General features: G+C 54.4%; 1 protein-coding gene across 3 annotated transcripts; it reads right to left on the bottom strand.

Annotated features, from left to right (window-relative positions):
- Positions 1–1,609: 1,609 nt before the first annotated feature.
- On the bottom strand, positions 1,610–13,032 carry LOC105495365 (delta like canonical Notch ligand 3). Of its 3 annotated transcripts, none has more exons than XR_011617545.1 (9): positions 12,938–13,011; positions 12,508–12,789; positions 10,973–11,030; positions 7,648–7,890; positions 6,107–6,324; positions 4,943–5,165; positions 2,685–3,360; positions 2,486–2,570; positions 1,610–1,826 (listed from the first exon to the last, which is right to left on the bottom strand). XR_011617545.1 is itself a non-coding variant. In XM_011764802.2 (9 exons), the coding sequence occupies exons 1-9, from the start codon at positions 13,004–13,006 to the stop codon at positions 1,821–1,823; spliced, it is 1,764 nt and encodes a 587-aa protein (XP_011763104.2). In that variant the 5' UTR covers positions 13,007–13,032; the 3' UTR covers positions 1,610–1,820. The 3 variants fall into 3 exon arrangements, 2 of the variants coding, with proteins under 2 accessions (XP_011763104.2, XP_011763103.2); XM_011764802.2 differs by having other exon boundaries at positions 2,781–3,360; positions 12,938–13,032; XM_011764801.3 differs by lacking the exon at positions 1,610–1,826 and having other exon boundaries at positions 2,061–2,570; positions 2,781–3,360.
- Between the last annotated feature and the right edge of the window lie 3,491 nt (positions 13,033–16,523).

Raw genomic sequence — 16,523 nt, 5'->3', positions numbered from 1 at the left:
ATTTGCCCGCCTCGGCCTCCCAAAGTGCTGGGATTACAGGTGTGAGCCACTGCTCCCAGCCCACCATAATCCTTATAATTACATGATTACTGTCACTGCTTTTTTTTTTTTTTTTTTTTTTTGGTGACAGAATCTCACTCTGTCACCCAGGCTGGAGTGCAGTGGAGTGATCTCAGCTCACTGCAACCTCCACCTCCCAGGTTCAATTGCTTCTCCTGCTTCAGTCTCCCAAGTAGCTGGGATTACAGGTACCCACCACTATGCCTGTCTAATTTTTGTATTTTTAATAGAGACAGGGTTTCATCATGTGGCCAGGCTGGTCTCAAACTCCTGACTTCAGGTGATCCGCCTGCCTCAGCTTCCCAAAGTGCTGGAATTACAGGCATGAGCCACCACGCCCAGCCTACTCTTTGGTTTTTGCCGTAGATTTTAATTACTGTCTGAGGTTACCTGCTTTCAGACTAAGGAGTTTCCGTATTTCTTGTAAGATGGTCTGTCAGTTTGCCTGCCTGACACAGTACTCATTTCTGGGAACAAACTGATCTGAGGGGAGCAAGGACACCCCCTCACCTATATAATCTATGTGATCTGGGCAGGTTGACGTCACTTCCTACCACACAACAGGCAAATGAGCAAGCCTGGCCAAATCAGAGGAAGCCATACTGCCTGGGGACTGGTTTAGGAAGGCTTACCAACAAGCCAGGGCCAATGAGAGACTGCCCACAGTGAAATCAATCAAGGGGTAAGTAGAGACAACCAGAGACCAGGAGCCCCAGTCCATTGCTGCTGGAAACCACACCTACTCCTAGGATTTTTCCATTTTATGAGCTAATACATGTTTTTGTTTTTGTTTTTTTAGACAGAGTCTTGTTCTGTTTCCAAGGCTAGAGTGCAATGGCACAATCTCGGCTCACTGCAACCTCCGCTTCCCAAGTTCAAGCGATTCTCTGGCCTTAGCCTCCCGAGCAGCTGAGATTACAGGTGCCTGCCACGGCACCCAGCTAATTTTTGTATTTTTCAGTAGAGACAGGGTTTTGCCACGGTGGCTAGGCTGGTCTCAAACTCCCGACCTCAGATGATCCACCCACCTCGGCTTCCCTTTGTAATCCTGTGCCGGGATTACAGGCATGAGCCACCACTCCTGGCCACTAATACATTTTTTTTAAAGAGACAGACAGAATCTTGCTGTAATGCCCAGGCTTTAGTGCAGTGGTGTTATCATAGCTCACTGCAGCCTCAAACTCCTGAGCTGAGGCGATCTTCCCGGCCTCAGCTTCACAAGTAGGTAGAACTACAGGTGCGCCACCAGGCCTGGCTAATTTTGTTTTAATTTTTCGTATGGGGTCTTGCTGTGTTGCCCAGCTGCTCTCCAACTCCCAGCCTCAAGCAATCCTTCCGCTTTAGTCACTGATCTCACTCTGTAGTTCAGTGGGATTACAGGCGTAAGCCACTGCACCCAGCCATAAATTCTTTTATATTTAAAGCAGTTTGAGTCGTTTGCGACCCCTACAACATAAAGAGTCCTGTCTACTATTCTCCTCAAGAGACAAAATCTCTTCCCTTCAGCCCTAACACTACATACAAAGCATCCAGCCTCGTTAGTCAAAACTGATCACAATAATAGCCTTTATAGGTGTTTCTGGAGAGATGGGTGAGAAAAAATAGGATATAAATAACCATTATTTACAACTTGCAGCAGTAAAGTTCTCCAAGACACCCCTTCGAGATTGAACTCCAAAGCCTCTGGGGCAGAGACTGGGCACCACCAAGCAAATACAAAAATCCATGCTCTGACTCCAGGTGCGGATGGAGGAGACGCGTCAGGCCTAGAAACAAAATGAGTAGGAAGCATTAGAGAGGCTGCCCCTCTGCCTCCCCTGCCTCCCCGCAGAGTAGCATCAGTGGAAAAGCTCTGGCGGAGTCCCCATAGTGACCTCTTCAAGCCCATAGCTTTTTTTTCTTTTTTTTTTTTTTTTTTTTTTGAGACGGAGTCTTGCTCTGTCGCCCAGGCTGGAGTGCAGTGACCGGATCTCAGGTCACTGCAAGCTCCGCCTCCCGGGTTTACGCCATTCTCCTGCCTCAGCCTCCCGAGTAGCTGGGACTACAGGCGTCCGCCACCTCGCCCGGCTAGTTTTTTGTATTTTTTAGTAGAGACGGGGTTTCACCGTGTTAGCCAGGATGGTCTCGATCTCCTGACCTCGTGATCCGCCTGTCTCGGCCTCCCAAAGTGCTGGGATTACAGGCTTGAGCCACCGCGCCCGGCCGCCCATAGCTTTTTCAAAGAGAAGATGGCAGGTAGCTCAAAACGGCAAGAGGGATGCAAAATAGGAAAAAACTAAATTAGAACTGAAAATGGGCTTAAAACCTTCCAGGGACTCTACCCAATTCATTTCACAGACAGAATCGAGGAAGGGTAGGGAAAAAGCAGGTTCTGCCTCTGCCCAGCGCGCCCAGTGTGTAGCGGGGGGAAAAGGGGCATCGCTACCTCCCGAGCGTAGATGGAAGGAGCAGATATGACATAAATCCCTCGAGAGTCTACATCTTCAGGGCGATTCCAATCTACGGACGAGCTGTGGGAGGAAAGAAAGAAGAAAAATTCAGACCCTTTAAATTCTCAGATCTTGTTTTCCCCTACCCATCACAAACGGGAACCCAAAGCCAGCTACGGGGTAAGAAAGACCGACCAGGGAAATGCATCAGGGAATCGCGCCAACTGCACCACGGAGATGGGTACAAGCAGCCAGCAGCGCGAGGCGTTCGTCTGCGGCGCAGCCCCTCACCTCGGGACATCCCCGGGACCCTCCTGCGTCCTTAGGTTGTTGAGTGCATCCGGGAGTGCATGGACTGACGGCTCCGGGGTCCCAGCCAGCAAGCGAGACCCAGCATCCTGGGCGTGGCCACGGCGGCGCACGTGGACCAGCAAGAGCGCAGCGCCAGCCACGCCCGCGGCCACCAACAGTCCCAGAGCCGGCGGCAAAAGGTATCGCTGCGGGTCCCCGGGCCTCAGGCCGGGCGGGGCCGCGGGCAAAGCGCTTACGCCGTCGGGGTGCACTGGGAACTCACACCGCGCACCCATGTAGCCGGGCGCGCAGGCGCAGACGAGGCCGGAAAAGTGGGCGTAGCAGCGGCCGCCGTGAGCACAGGGGCGCGCGGCGCACGGATCCGCGCGCTCGCGGCAGTCGCGGCCGCCAAAGCCCAGCGCGCAGGAGCAGCGGTGCGCGCCGCCGCCCTCCACACACGTGCCGCCGTTAGCGCAGGCGCGGCCCGCGCAGTCGTCGAGGTCGTGCTCGCAGCGCGGACCCGCGAAGCCGGCACGGCAGCGGCAGCGCAGGGCGTGGCCCAGGTCCAGGCAGAGTCCGCCTGTGGGGAAGGGAGCATCAGAGGGCACAGACTGGGAGCCGGGGGCGGGGCCCACCTGCCCGCGCTGTTTCCCAGTTCTATCATCGCTGCACGGGGTCCCCTTTTTCTCTCTGTCTTTTAACTCAAGGGCCAGCGTCTTGGAGTGTGCCAGGAAAGCCAGCTCGCTTCTTTTCTACCTGATGAAGTTTTGGAATAATTAATTCAGTGCCACCTCTTTGGCTCTCGGTGCCCTTGTCTCTTTTTCCCTCGACTTCGATCATACTTCAATAGTAGACAGCTCCCAGAACTATGTGTTTGAACCCTCTGACCTTCTTCTGCCTAGAATACCTCCTCTCTTCCCTTCCTCCTTTTCTCCCATTTTCCCCCCTTTTCTCTTTCCTAGCCCACTCCTCAGGTCTCTACTCCGATGTTTCTTCCTCCATCCCAGCCCTGATCACTGCCCTGTGCTCCCAGATCACAGCCCTGGCCACCCACCCTGGGCTCTGTCTGAGGGTATCTGTCTTCCCCTCTGGGCTGGTACCTCCAGGAGGGCGCGGCCCAAACATGTCCTGGTCCCTGCTGTGTCCCTAGTACCACGCACCCCAGAGTGAACACTCAGTGTTTGGGACAGAATTATCGTATTCACTCGCAAGAAGAAAACAGCTAGCCCTTTAGATTCATGAATTTTTTTTTTTTTTTTGAAACGGAGTCTCGTTCTGTCGTCCAGGCTGGAGTGCAGTGGCGCGATCTCGACTCACTGCAATCTGCTTCCCTAGTTCAAGCAATTCTCTGTTTCAGCCTACATTCATGATCTTATTAATCTTTTTTTTTTTTTTTTCTTTTTTTTGAGACAGAATCTCAACTCTGTCGCCCAGGCGGGAGTGCAGTGGCACAATCTTGGCTGACTGCAACCTCCACCTCCCGGGTTCAAGTGGTTCTTCTGCCTTAGCCTTCCGAGTTGCTGGAATTACAAGCACCTGCCATCACGCCTGGCGAATTTTTTGTATTTTTAGTAGAGACGCGGTTTCACCATGTGGCCCAGGCTGGTCTCCAGCTCCTGAACTCAGGTGATCCGCCCACCTGGGCCTCCCAAAGTGCTGTAATTATAGGCGTGAGTCACTGTGCCCAGCCTCATTTAATCTTTTAGCACCGATATCAGCTCTCTGTTCAGAACCTTCCTGTGACTCCATCTCACTTAGGGGAGAAGTGAAAGTTCCCCTTCTTGTGACCCAGGGGGTCCCACAAGATGTGCCTCAGTCACCTCCCTGATCTCGTCTCATCAGTGTAACCACACTGGCTTCCCTGCTTATCCTCAGCACACCAGGCACTATCAGGAGGGGCAGGGACTTTGTTTCATTCCCTGCTGTATCCTTAGTGCCTAGAATAGGGCCTGGCACACAGTAAATTCTCAGTAAATATTAATAGTTATGAGATAGTGAATGTCTCCTTGTCCATTTTACAGAACAAACAGGCTTGCTGGTGGAAGGTCAGGTACCCCGGCCCTAGGGTTAGAAGAGTCAAAGCCAGGATCCCAACCCAGGACTGTCTGAGCCATGCAGGGCCCCCACCCCCATCCCTTGCCATTAGGGCCTCTAGGCCTCACCATTGCGGCATGGCTGCAGGCCGCACCGGTCCACCCTCTTCTCACAGTTGGAACCTTGGAAACCGGGTGGGCAGTGGCAGATGTAGGCAGAGTCAGGGTCTGCACCCCCGACACACAAGCCGCCATTGAAGCAGGGTCCATCCGCGCATGTCACCCCGCTCACCTCACACCGGAGCCCGTAGAACCCACGCGGGCAGGTGCATTCAAAGGACCCGGGTGTCTCCTGGGCAGGGACAAGAGGACTTGAGAATGGAGTTTCCTTGGAGAAAAATCCCATCCCTCTCCTCATTCCTAACCACTGGGGACTGCTCCTTGTCCAGTCCCAAGTCCCACTGTGCAGGGGCCACCCTGGGAGGTCCTCCCGACATCCCCTCGATCCACTCCACATTTTTGGGTCCACCCATGTGACCCCACAGGTAGGAGGCTCTGGGGACCCAGAGTGACCCCATTCCCACCACTACACCTTTGCCTACCAAATGCTGCCTGCCTGGTCTGCCCTCCTCGCTCCTGTCTACATTGACGAGTCCTACTGGGAGGTCCTAGATCTCAGTCCACCTCCTCCAGGAAGCGTTCTCTGGATCTTTCCTTCCCAGAGCCTCCCCGTAAGTATTTGAACCCTGAGTGTGGCAGTATCCAGGTGGCCCACACTGGACCCTACTCTACCCCAGCACTCCATGCCAGGCTCACTCACTGCCACCTCTGCACCCTTGCTGCGTGCAGGCCACTCACCTGGCCACCCTCTCTAATCATGTCCCAGAAGCCCCAGCTCCGGGCCATCTCCAGGAAGCCTTCTCTGATGTCTTCACCCCCCTGTGCCCGCAGATCCCAAATCTCCAACCGATTTGGCCCCACCACCCACTACCTTGGACCCTGAACCATTCTCACTCCCACAGTGGTAGCAGCTGTGGCCCCACACGGCTCCTCATGATTTCCACTCCCACATCTTTCAGGGCCACCCACTGAGTATGCTCTCCCCAGTCCCATCCCCATCACCTAATCCTACTTCAAGGCCCCAGATGCAGACTGGATGCCTCCAGGAAGACCTCCCTGATAGTTATTCCCAGACCTCCTCCCCAAGCTGGTGTCTCCTGGAGCCCCAGGGAGGGGGCCGTGGCTCCCAGGGTAAAGTACTAAGCAGGACAAGGTGGGAAGGGTGACACTGACACTACAGCTGCCCCCATTGGCACACGGGTTCCCGTCACAGGGCCCAGGTCCAGGGACAAGGCATCCTGTGGTAGCAGAGGACGGGCCCCTGAGGCCGAGGCAGCTGCTGGTGGAGACAGGGACCGTGCAGAGGGGTCCAGTCCAGCCCTCCAGGCATCGGCATTCACCGGGCTGCTCACAGAAACCATGCTCGAGGCTGCAGCCGGCTCGGCACACCGCTATGGGGGACAGAGAGGCAGAGAGAAAGGGAACACCAAGGTCGGGGAGGGCCAGGGACAAGATGGAACTCAGGGAGGTTTCTGAGCACATTCCCTGCACCACCTTGCTTCATCCTTGTGACAGATAATCATCGGGACTAGATGGTACTGTGACCCCTCCCCCCCAGTTTACAGATAGGGAAACTGTGGCTCACAGAGACAAACTGACCAGCCCACCCAGGAAATGGAGGAGTGAGGATGTGAACCCAGGCCATCGGGCTGGAGTCTGTGCTCTTGGAAGGAGGATGGGACGGGGGCACCCACGTCAGATCGTGAGGATAGGAGACAGGAAGGGGATTTGGGATTGGTGGGGGGACCCCTGGCCATTCAGGGAAGATAGGAGTGTCTTGAATTAGGGTGGCTATGGGAAGATCTGGATTAGCCTGGGAGTCCTAGGGGCCTTGGTGGGGCTCTGAAATTTGAGGAGGGGTCTGAAGAATTCCAAGCTTTTTTTTTTTTTTTTTGAGACGGAGTCTCGCTCTGTCGCCCAGGCTGGAGTGCAGTGGCCGGGTCTCAGCTCACTGCAAGCTCCGCCTCCCGGGTTCACGCCATTCTCCTGCCTCAGCCTCCGGAGTAGCTGGGACTACAGGCGCCCGCCACCTCGCCCGGCTAGTTTTTTGTATTTTTAGTAGAGACGGGGTTTCACCGTGTTAGCCAGGATGGTCTCGATCTCCTGACCTTGTGATCCGCCCGTCTCGGCCTCCCAAAGTGCTGGGATTACAGGCTTGAGCCACCGCGCCCGGCTAGAATTCCAAGCTTTAAAAAGCCATGGGTTCTGGCCTGCAACCCTAGGGAGGGAGGATGGAGTCCCTTGGCCAGAGTAGACTGGGAGGAGATTCCAAAGATTGCGGGTGGGAGTCGGGAGGGCCGCAGAATGAGAAGAGCTTTGGAGTCCTAGCATCGGGACAGGGTGTGAATGTGGGTTAGGGAAGGAACTGGAGGGCGCCAGCATAGGAAATGGACGTGGACTTCCTATTTGGGGCAACAAGAGGGCTGGGAGAGGGAAGAGGGCTTGAGGAGTAAGGCAGGGCTGGAGAGAGGTCCAGGGTCCTCGGTTTCCCCGAAGGTGGCAGCTGGATGGTGGGCAGGGTTTGGGGTACATCCGCAGCAGTCACCGCATTCCCCAGCTCCCTGAAGAGGGGTGCCTGGGGTACATGGTGGGGGACTCTAGAGTACCCTAAAGAGGATGAGTGAGTTGTGAGAGGGGACTGGGGGCCGCGAGTGACGCTCAGGAGGGGCCGGGGTCCCTGGCTGGTACGGGGTGGGGTTGAACGCAGGACTCACGCGGCGCCTCACACTCGTCCTCGAGCGGTGCGCAGGGGCGCAGTCCCGGGCCGCACCGCGAGGGGGCGCTGCGCGGACGGCAGAGGCGCGTGCACGCGGTCCCGACGGCAGGCAGTTCGCAGCGCGCGCGGTAGGAGAAGCGCAGCTCCCAGGCGCCTGCGCGCTGAATGTCCCGGGCCCACGGGCCTCCGGCTGCCAAGCGCCGCCGTCTGGTCACGCGCGCCAGCAGGCTCCAGGCGGGCCCTGCGGGGACAGGCAAAGGAGGGGTGCTGGGGTGGGCCCGGCCGAACATGGATGCATACGGAGCGCCCCGGCCGCTTTCTCCCCGCCCCTCCCAGCGAGGCCAAAACACCCTCATGGAGCCCTGGGGTCCTTGGACTTCGCGAGTAGAATGGCAGTCACTTTCCTTACTTTAGCAAGGCTGCGAACTCCCCAGTGCACCCTGGGACCTGCAATGTCGTGGTCTCTTCTAGTACCCTAGATAACAGTTCTCTCGGCCAGGCGTGTGGTGGCTCAAGCCTGAAATCCCAGCACTTCGGGAGGCCGAGACAGGTGGACCACCTGAGGTCAAGAGTTCAAGACCAGCCTGACCAACATGGTGAAACTATCTCTACTAAAAAAAAAAAAAAGGCCGGGCGCGGTGGCTCAAGCCTGTAATCCCAGCACTTTGGGAGGCCGAGACGGGTGGATCACAAGGTCAGGAGATCGAGACCATCCTGGCTAACCCGGTGAAACCCCGTCTCTACTAAAAAATACAAAAAACTAGCCGGGCGAGGTGGCGGGCGCCTGTAGTCCCAGCTACTCAGGAGGCTGAGGCAGGAGAATGGCGTGAACCCGGGAGGCGGAGCTTGCAGTGAGCTGAGATCCGGCCACTGCACTCAGCCTGGGTGACAGAGCGAGACCCCGTCTCAAAAAAAAAAAAAAAAAAAATAGCCAGGCGTGGTGGCGCACGCCTGTAATCCCAGCTACTCTGGAGGCTAAGGCAGGAGAATCACTTGCACCCAGGAGTGGAGGTTACGGTGAACCAAGATAGCGCCATCGCACTCCAACCTGAGTGACAGAGCAAGACTCCCTCTCAAAAAAAATAAAATAAAAAATAAACAGTTATAGTAACCGTAATACTCCCGTATTTTGACCCAGATCTTTGTAAATTGAAGTAATAATGAGACCTCTAACACCCTGTGACATTTGGTACCTCGATATGGCCAAAGAACAATAACATGTCTGAAGTGAGGTCATAACACCCCTAAATTGTGCCTCCAGATCTTCCTATATCAAAAGAGTGGCAGAGACCCCAATTACTAGACCGTAAATTACCACATTACCTGAGACCTTGGGATACTGGGAGAGTGACACTTTCTTGAAGGCAAAGGTGTCACCCCCCCAAAATTGTGATACAGCTTTCTACATCAGAACAGTGAAGAAGTGGCTCACTCCTATAATCCCAACGTTTTGGGAGGCCAAAGTCAATGGATCGCTTGAGCCTAGGAGTTTGAGACCAGCCTGGGCAACATAGCGAGATCCCATCTCCATAAAAAATAAAATAAGAGGCCGGGCGCGGTGGCTCACGCCTGTAATCCCAGCACTTTGGGAGGCCGAGACGGGCGGATCACGAGGTCAGGAGATCGAGACCATCCTGGCTAACACGGTGAAACCCCGTCTCTACTAAAAAATACAAAAAACTAGCCGGGCGAGGTGGCGGGCGCCTGTAGTCCCAGCTACTCGGGAGGCTGAGGCAGGAGAATGGCGTGAACCCGGGAGGCGGAGCTTGCAGTGAGCTGAGATCCGGCCACCGCACTCCAGCCTGGGTGACAGAGCGAGACTCCGTCTCAAAAAAAAAAAATAAAATAAAATAAGAACAAGAAAAAAAATGGTGACAAACCCCCCCGCTGTGGGCCTCACATAGCAACAGAGTCTCCCAAGTTGAGGATAAGAATGTCCTGTAACGGCCAGGCGCGGCGGCTCAAGCCTGTAATCCCAGCACTTTGGGAGGCCGAGACGGGCGGATCACGAGGTCAGGAGATCGAGACCATCCTGGCCAACACGGTGAAACCCCGTCTCTACTAAAAAAATACAAAAAACTAGCCGGGCAAGGTGGTAGGTGCCTGTAGTCCCAGCTACTCGGGAGGCTGAGGCAGGAGAATGGCGTGAACCTGGGAGGCGGAGCTTGCAGTGAGCTGAGATCCAGCCACTGCACTCCAGCCTGGGCGACAGAGCAAAACTCCGTCTCAAAAAAAAAAAAAAAAAAAAAAAAATGCCCTGTATCCCTCCCAGGAACCTCTGCTCAATATTCTCTTTGGTGAAGCTCCGACATCCCACAGGGCTCCCTGGGACCTCCACATGGAGAAGGTGACAGAGCTTCACGTAGGGGCTGAGCGTGGTGGCTCACGCCTATAATCTCAACACTTTGGGAGGCCGAGGTGGGCGAATCACGAGGTCAGGAGTTCAAGACCAGCCTGGCCAACATGGTGAAATCCTGTTTCTACTAAAAATACAAAAAAACGTAGCTGGGCGTGGTTGTGGGCGCCTGTAATCCCAGCTACTTGGGAGGGTGAGGCAGGAGAATTGCTTGAACCCGGAAGGCAGAGGTTGCAGTGAGTGAGATCATGCCATTGCACTCCAGCCTGGGCAACAGAGCGAAACTCTGTCTTGAAAAAAAAAAAACAGGCCGGGCGCGGTGGCTCAAGCCTGTAATCCCAGCACTTTGGGAGGCCGAGGTGGGCGGATCACAAGGTCAGGAGATCGAGACCACAGTGAAACCCCGTCTCTACTAAAAATACAAAAAATTAGCCGGGCACGGTGGCGGGCGCCTGTAGTCCCAGCTACTCAGGAGGCTGAGGCCGGAGAATGGCGTGAACCCAGGAGGCGGAGCTTGCAGTGAGCCGAGATCGCACCACTGCACTCCAGCCTGGGCAACAGCGTGAGACTCCGTCTCAAAAAAAAAAAGAAAAAAGAAAAAAGAAAAAAACAAAAAAAAACAAAAAAAAAACTTCACATAGAAGAACCAGAAGTAACTCATATTGCACCCTGAGCTCTCAATATCAGATGGTGATAAAGTAGGGCTGTGAAATGCTATGCCCTGCTCTGGAGGTGTTGATAGTAAGAGAGCTTCCCCTATTTCATCTGCTACCAGGACCACAGACTGCTACATCCAGTACCAGGGACATTTCTGTGCCTGAGATGCCAAGAGGCCTGGAGCTGTCAACACCTGGCACCACATCCCAGGAGCTGTGATGACATCATAAGACCTATAGACAATACCACCAACCCGATGTCTCAGGTGGGCCCCAGCTTCCCCACCGGTCCCAAGACTGAAGACACTCACCTCCAATCTGGTCTCCTAACTCCTCTCTCCAGGTTTCAATGATGAGAGAGAAGGTGCCCTGGTTGGGTGAAGGAAGGGGGAGATGAAAGATGAAAGACAGTGGTTAGGGTAAGTACTCAATGAAGGCCAGAGTTCAGGAATAGAGGGTGATGGCCATTGCTGGGGACTGAGCAAGCAAGGGACAATTCCCAGAGGGATCAGCCCAGCCCAGGGAAGGAATGACATCTGTGGCTTTTTTGGGGGGGTCCGGGGGGGAGACAGGGTCTCACTCTGTCAACCACGCTGGAGTGCAGTGGCACAATCTTGGCTCACTGCAACAACCTCCAAGGCTCAAGCAATCCTCCCACCTCAGCCTCCCCAGTAGCTGGGACTACACGCGCATGTCACCATGCCCCGCTATTTGTTTTGTTTTGTTTTGTTTTGTTTTGTTTTGTTTTAGAGATAAGGTCTCACTATGTTACTGAGACTGGTCTCAAACTGCTAGGCTCAAGCGATCCTCCCGCCTAAGCCTCCCAAAGTGCTGGAATTACAGGGTGAGCCTACTGGACATGGCTTGCTTTATTGAGCACTTACTACGTGGTAAGCACTTTATTCAAGAGATGTGGTTGAATCACTCAAAAGGGACCCTTGTGAGATACCAGGATGATCCCTTTTTTTTTTTTTTTTTTTTTTTGAGACGGAGTCTCGCTGTGTCGCCCAGGCTGGAGTGCAGTGGCGGGATCTCGGCTCACTGCAAGCTCCGCCTCCCGGGTTTACGTCATTCTCCTGCCTCAGCCTCCCGAGTAGCTGGGACTACAGGCGCCCGCCACCACGCCCGGCTAGTTTTTTGTATTTTTAGTAGAGACGGGGTTTCACCATGTTAGCCAGGTTGGTCTCGATCTCCTGACCTCGTGATCCACCCGTCTCGGCCTCCCAAAGTGCTGGGATTACAGGCTTGAGCCACCGCGCCCGGCCCAATGATCCCATTTTTAAGCATAGGAAACTGAATCTGGAAACCAGGCAGTCACTTGTCCAAAAGGACAAGGGTTTAGAATTGCAATACAGGTCTGTCCATCTTTGTGCCTTTGGGTTGTGGGGATGGGAGATAGGATTTTGGAGGTGAAAGAATAATCAATACAGGACCCAATTGAAATAACTGAGGACAGAAAAAAAAAGATAGAGAAGATATTAGTGGTTCCCAAGACAAGGTGTGAGAGGTTTGCGGAGAAAGATGAGGACCCCAGTTTTTAGGGATCCCCAAGGAGCAGAGGTAGGGTTCCTTGAGTTTAGGATTTCAGAGGTTGGGTTTGAGATTCTGGGAATTTGGGGGTCCCAGCATCCAGGGTTGGGGAATCAGAACATTTAGAATCCCCGGTGTGTAGAGTTTAGAGGTCTGGGAATGTGGGGTTCCAGATGGTGGAGTTACTGGTCTGGGAATTTGGTCCACCCCCTGGGAGGCAGGATTAGGGTCTTGGAAGTTGGAGGGGAGAGGAGGTGGAGGTTTTGGTGGCGGGTTAGGCCTCCAGCACCGGGAGTCCCCCGGGGACAGCACTTACAGGCCAGGCGTCCCGAAAGGGCACCTGCAAGAGGCCGTTGGGCAGTGGGAGATCAGGCCCGGGCGCTTCGGGCTGCTCGGTGTAGACGGGTCCGCGCGCACTCAGCGCCGCGCCCAGGGCGCACGGGGACTCGGCGGCCTCCTCCGAGAGCCCAGGCTTCAGGCAGACTCTGAAGAAGAGGCGGCAGGGGCCCCGGGCGCTGCAGGGGGACCGCGGGGCCCCCGGGCCTGGACCCGGCCCGAAAGAGTGGATCTGCAGCTCGAAGACGCCAGCGGGCCGTGCCTGGGGCGAAGACGGGCACAGGGTGAGGCGGCCGGGGGGACCCAGGTGTCCCGTCCGCCCCGCGCTCCCTCCCCAAGACCTTCAGGTCGTACTCACCCCTCTCCCCCGCATTCATCCCTTTCCACGCCACCTCCCACCTGGCTCTGACCTGAGGGATGAAAATGAGCGCTAAGATCACAGTCTGGGAGAGGAGCCGAGACATCCTTGGGGAGACCATGGCCTTCTAGGGGGGGTCTCGGGAGTCGCAGCTGCTGGCTTCTTATATCTGAGGAATGGCCCCGCCCCTTCAGGCAGCTACCCGGCCCCAAGGGACCAAGGGCGGGGGGAGTCACAGGGGAAGGGGAGCGTGCAGGAGCATCAGCGAGATTCCGTCTGTAGTCGTAGGCACGGGCGAGGTCATGAGTGGGTGATCCCGCGACTTTGCGTGTGGCTGGGGTGGGGTTGGGGGGCTAAGTCTGTGTGAGGTTGTACATGATTTTAAGATTCTGGATGTGTGGTATGAACCAGAGCTACTGGAGGGTGTACACGACTTTGTGATTGTGTGTCCACGTGGGACTGTGCAGCTCAGCATAGGCCTGGAGTTGTGTGTGATTGACACATTTATGAGGCTGTAAACAATTCTGACTGCACGCACACCCGAGTGGGAAACTAGACGTGTACACGACTTCGTGATTGTGTGACGCTTTGAGATTGTGTGGCTGTGTAGATACTTCTCTGTGCGTGTGTGTTTATGGAAGATCCTGTATAGCCGTATAAACCTGTGACTTTGTGCTGTGTGCAGGTGTGGTAGAGGCTGTGCAAGGTGGGAATGGCGGAGGGCGCCTGTATGTGAATGAGACTGGGTTTGAGAAGTCCATGGATGCAGCCACGTGTGAACACGATGAAGATCCGGAGTTCTTTGTGGATTCCTGTGTGCGTTGGTTTGTGTGACTGAGACTGGGTTTGGGAGGTCCACAGGTGTAGCTGTGTGTGGATACGATGAAGATCCAGGGCTCTTTGTGGACCCCTGTGTGCGGGCGTGTGTGCGTTCCCCCTCCCCAAGACAAATCCACCCTCCCAAGCCCCGCGTCGCGGACGCACCAGACGCCAGGGCGAGGAGCTCGGCCTCAGAAGGGGCTCCCAGCTGTATGTAAATGCCGCCATCTGCCGGGCGGCCGAGCCCCTCCCCCTTCGGGCCGCAGCTGGGCTGCCCGTTTGGCCTCCGGAAGGTGTGAGGAGCAAATGGGCAGGAAATTCCGTCTTCACATACAGGGACCCGCTCCCCCACCCCAGAAGAATGAGGCGGGGGCACCCCGGGCCCTTCAGAAACCCTTTAGTATTCCAGGACCTCAGCAGGAAAAGCCAATTAGGAGCAGATGTCCCAGCCCCTCTGGTCATAATTGCTCCCTGCCAGGCATGGGGCAAAACCCTTGAGCTGGGGTAACTTCTTTGTCTTTCCCCCGAAAGTAAAAAATTTTAGTGCTTAGAGGCTAATAATTATAGGGAAAAATACAGATTCAATTTATATGTTTTTTTTTTCCCAGAGAAGACATAGTAACCAACGAAGCATAGACCAGCAGAGCCAGGCATACAGTAGGCGCTCAGTTAATTTTTTTTTTTTTTTTTGAAAAGTTTTGCTTGTTGCCCAGGCTGGAGTGCAGTGGTGTGATCTTGGCTCACTGCAACCTCCACCTCCCGGGTTCAAGCGAGTCTGCTGCCTCAGCCTCCAGAGTAGCTGTGATTACAGGTACCCGCCACCACGCTCGGCTAATTTTTTATTTTTTATTTTATTTTATTTATTTTTTATTTTTTGAGACGGAGTCTCGCTCTGTCGCCAGGGCTGGAGTGCAGTGGCCGGATCTCAGCTCACTGCAAGCTCCGCCTCCCTGGTTTACGCCATTTGCCTGCCTCAGCCTCCTAAGTGACTGGGACTACAGGTGCCCGCCACCACGCCCGGCTGATTTTTTGTATTTTTTAGTAGAGACGGGGTTTCACCCTGTTAGCCAGGATGGTCTCGATCTCCTGACCTCGTGATCCGCCCGTCTCAGCCTCCCAAAGTGCTGGGATTACAGGCTTGAGCCACCGCGCCCAGCCTAATTTTTTATATTTTTAGTAGAGATGGCTTTTCACCATGTTGGCCAGGCTGGTCTCGAACTCCTGACCTTCAGGTGATCCACCCACCTCAGCCTCCCAACGTGCTGGGATTACAGGCATGAGCCACTAATCCCTGCCCAGTTCATTTTTTAATGAATGAAAGAAGACCAGGCTGGGCACAGCGGCTCAGGCCTATAATCCCCACACTTTTGGAGGCTGAGGCAGGGGACTGCTTAAGGCCAGGAATTTGAGACCAGCCAGGCAACACAGCAAGACACACTTTTCTGCAAAAAGAGGAGGAAGAGGAGGAGGAGGAGGAGGGAGGAGGGAGAAGGGAGGAAGGAGGAAGGAAAGAAGAAAGAAGAAAGAAAGAAGAAGAAAGAAGAAAGAGAAGGAGAAGGAAAAACCAGCCTGAAAATTCTTAATTCTGACAACACTGGCATTTGAGCAAGGCAGGGCCATGGGTCAGATTGGGCAGAACATCCCAGGTTCCTTTCCCCTAGGGAGTCTTTTCCACTCTTTTTTTTTTTTTTTAAATGTATTATTATTTTTTGAGATGGAGTTTTATTCTTTCACCCAGGCTGGAGTGCAGTGGCTCCGCTCACTGCAACCTCCACCTTCCAGTTTCAAGCGATTCTCCTGCCTCAGCCTCCCGAGTAGGTGAGATTACAGGTATGCGCCACCACGCCTGGCTAATTTTTGTACTTTTAGTAGAGACGGGGTTTCACCATCTTGGCCAGGCTGGTCTCCAGCTCCTGACCTCGTGATCTGCCCACCTCGGCCTCCCAAAGTGCTGGGATTACAGGCGTGAGCCACTGTGCCCGGCTCTACTCCCTTCTTTAATTCCTTTTTCACCATTCAGACTTCACCTCCTCCAGGCAGCGCTCCCTAACACTCCCCAGAAGCATCAAGCACCTCCTGAGTTCCCACATCCTCCTGTGATTCTTTTATTCCACCCAACCCCTCTGTCTGTGCCTCCCTCAGCCGTGACCACTCTGGCCTATGAGGTCTTTATTTTTTTGAGATGAGGTCTCTGTTGCCCAGGCTACACTGCAGTGGCATTATCTTAGCTTACTGCAGCCTCAACTTCCTGGGCTTAAATGATCCTTCCACCTCAGCCTCCCAAGTAGCTAGGATTACAGGCATGAGCCCCCACACCTGGCTAATTTATTATTTTTGGTAGAGATGGGGTCTCCCTATGTTGCCCAGGCTCAACTCCTGAGCAAAAGCAATCCTCCCACCTTGGCCTTCCAAAGTGCTGAGATTACAGGCATGAGCCACCATGCCTGCCCCTGTGGGGTTTATCCAAGCACAAATCAGACCATTTCCTTCACTTGCATTAGACTCTTCTATAGCTCCCCAGTGCCTTCTAAATAAGTAAGCTTCTCAGGCTGACATTTGAGACCCTCCTCCCACATCCCCCGCTGCTCAGACAGGTTATGTGGCCCCAAAGAGTAAAGCCAGACCTTGTAAACCAGTCACCTGGAGGCAAATTAGGTCTCATATTGGGTTAGGTGAGGGAATAGACAGAATATATTTTAACAGAATTTGGGCAACCAGCTGTGGAAGGAAGCAAATTCCTGCCCTGGATGATCATCGGGGGAACAGATTCCAGGTCTGAGATATCTCAGAATGTTTGTTTTTGTTTTGTTTTGTTTTTT

The sequence above is a fragment of the Macaca nemestrina genome, chromosome 20, assembly GCF_043159975.1.
Source record: "Macaca nemestrina isolate mMacNem1 chromosome 20, mMacNem.hap1, whole genome shotgun sequence".
Classification (NCBI taxonomy): Eukaryota; Metazoa; Chordata; class Mammalia; order Primates; family Cercopithecidae; genus Macaca; species Macaca nemestrina.
This window is presented reverse-complemented; position numbering and strand designations above follow the sequence as displayed.

Bases quoted from the DNA above. Each gene is read 5' to 3' on its own strand.
- LOC105495365 (XM_011764801.3), bottom strand. From the start codon at position 13,006: ATGGTCTCCCCAAGGATGTCTCGGCTCCTCTCCCAGACTGTGATCTTA. The intron at 6,325-7,647 runs GTGAGTCCTGCG...TGTCCCCCATAG, and splicing joins GGACGAGTGTGAGGCGCCGC to CGGTGTGCCGAGCCGGCTGC. The intron at 2,571-2,780 runs GTGAGGGGCTGC...TTCCTCCCACAG, and splicing joins GGTCCCGGGGATGTCCCGAG to CTCGTCCGTAGATTGGAATC.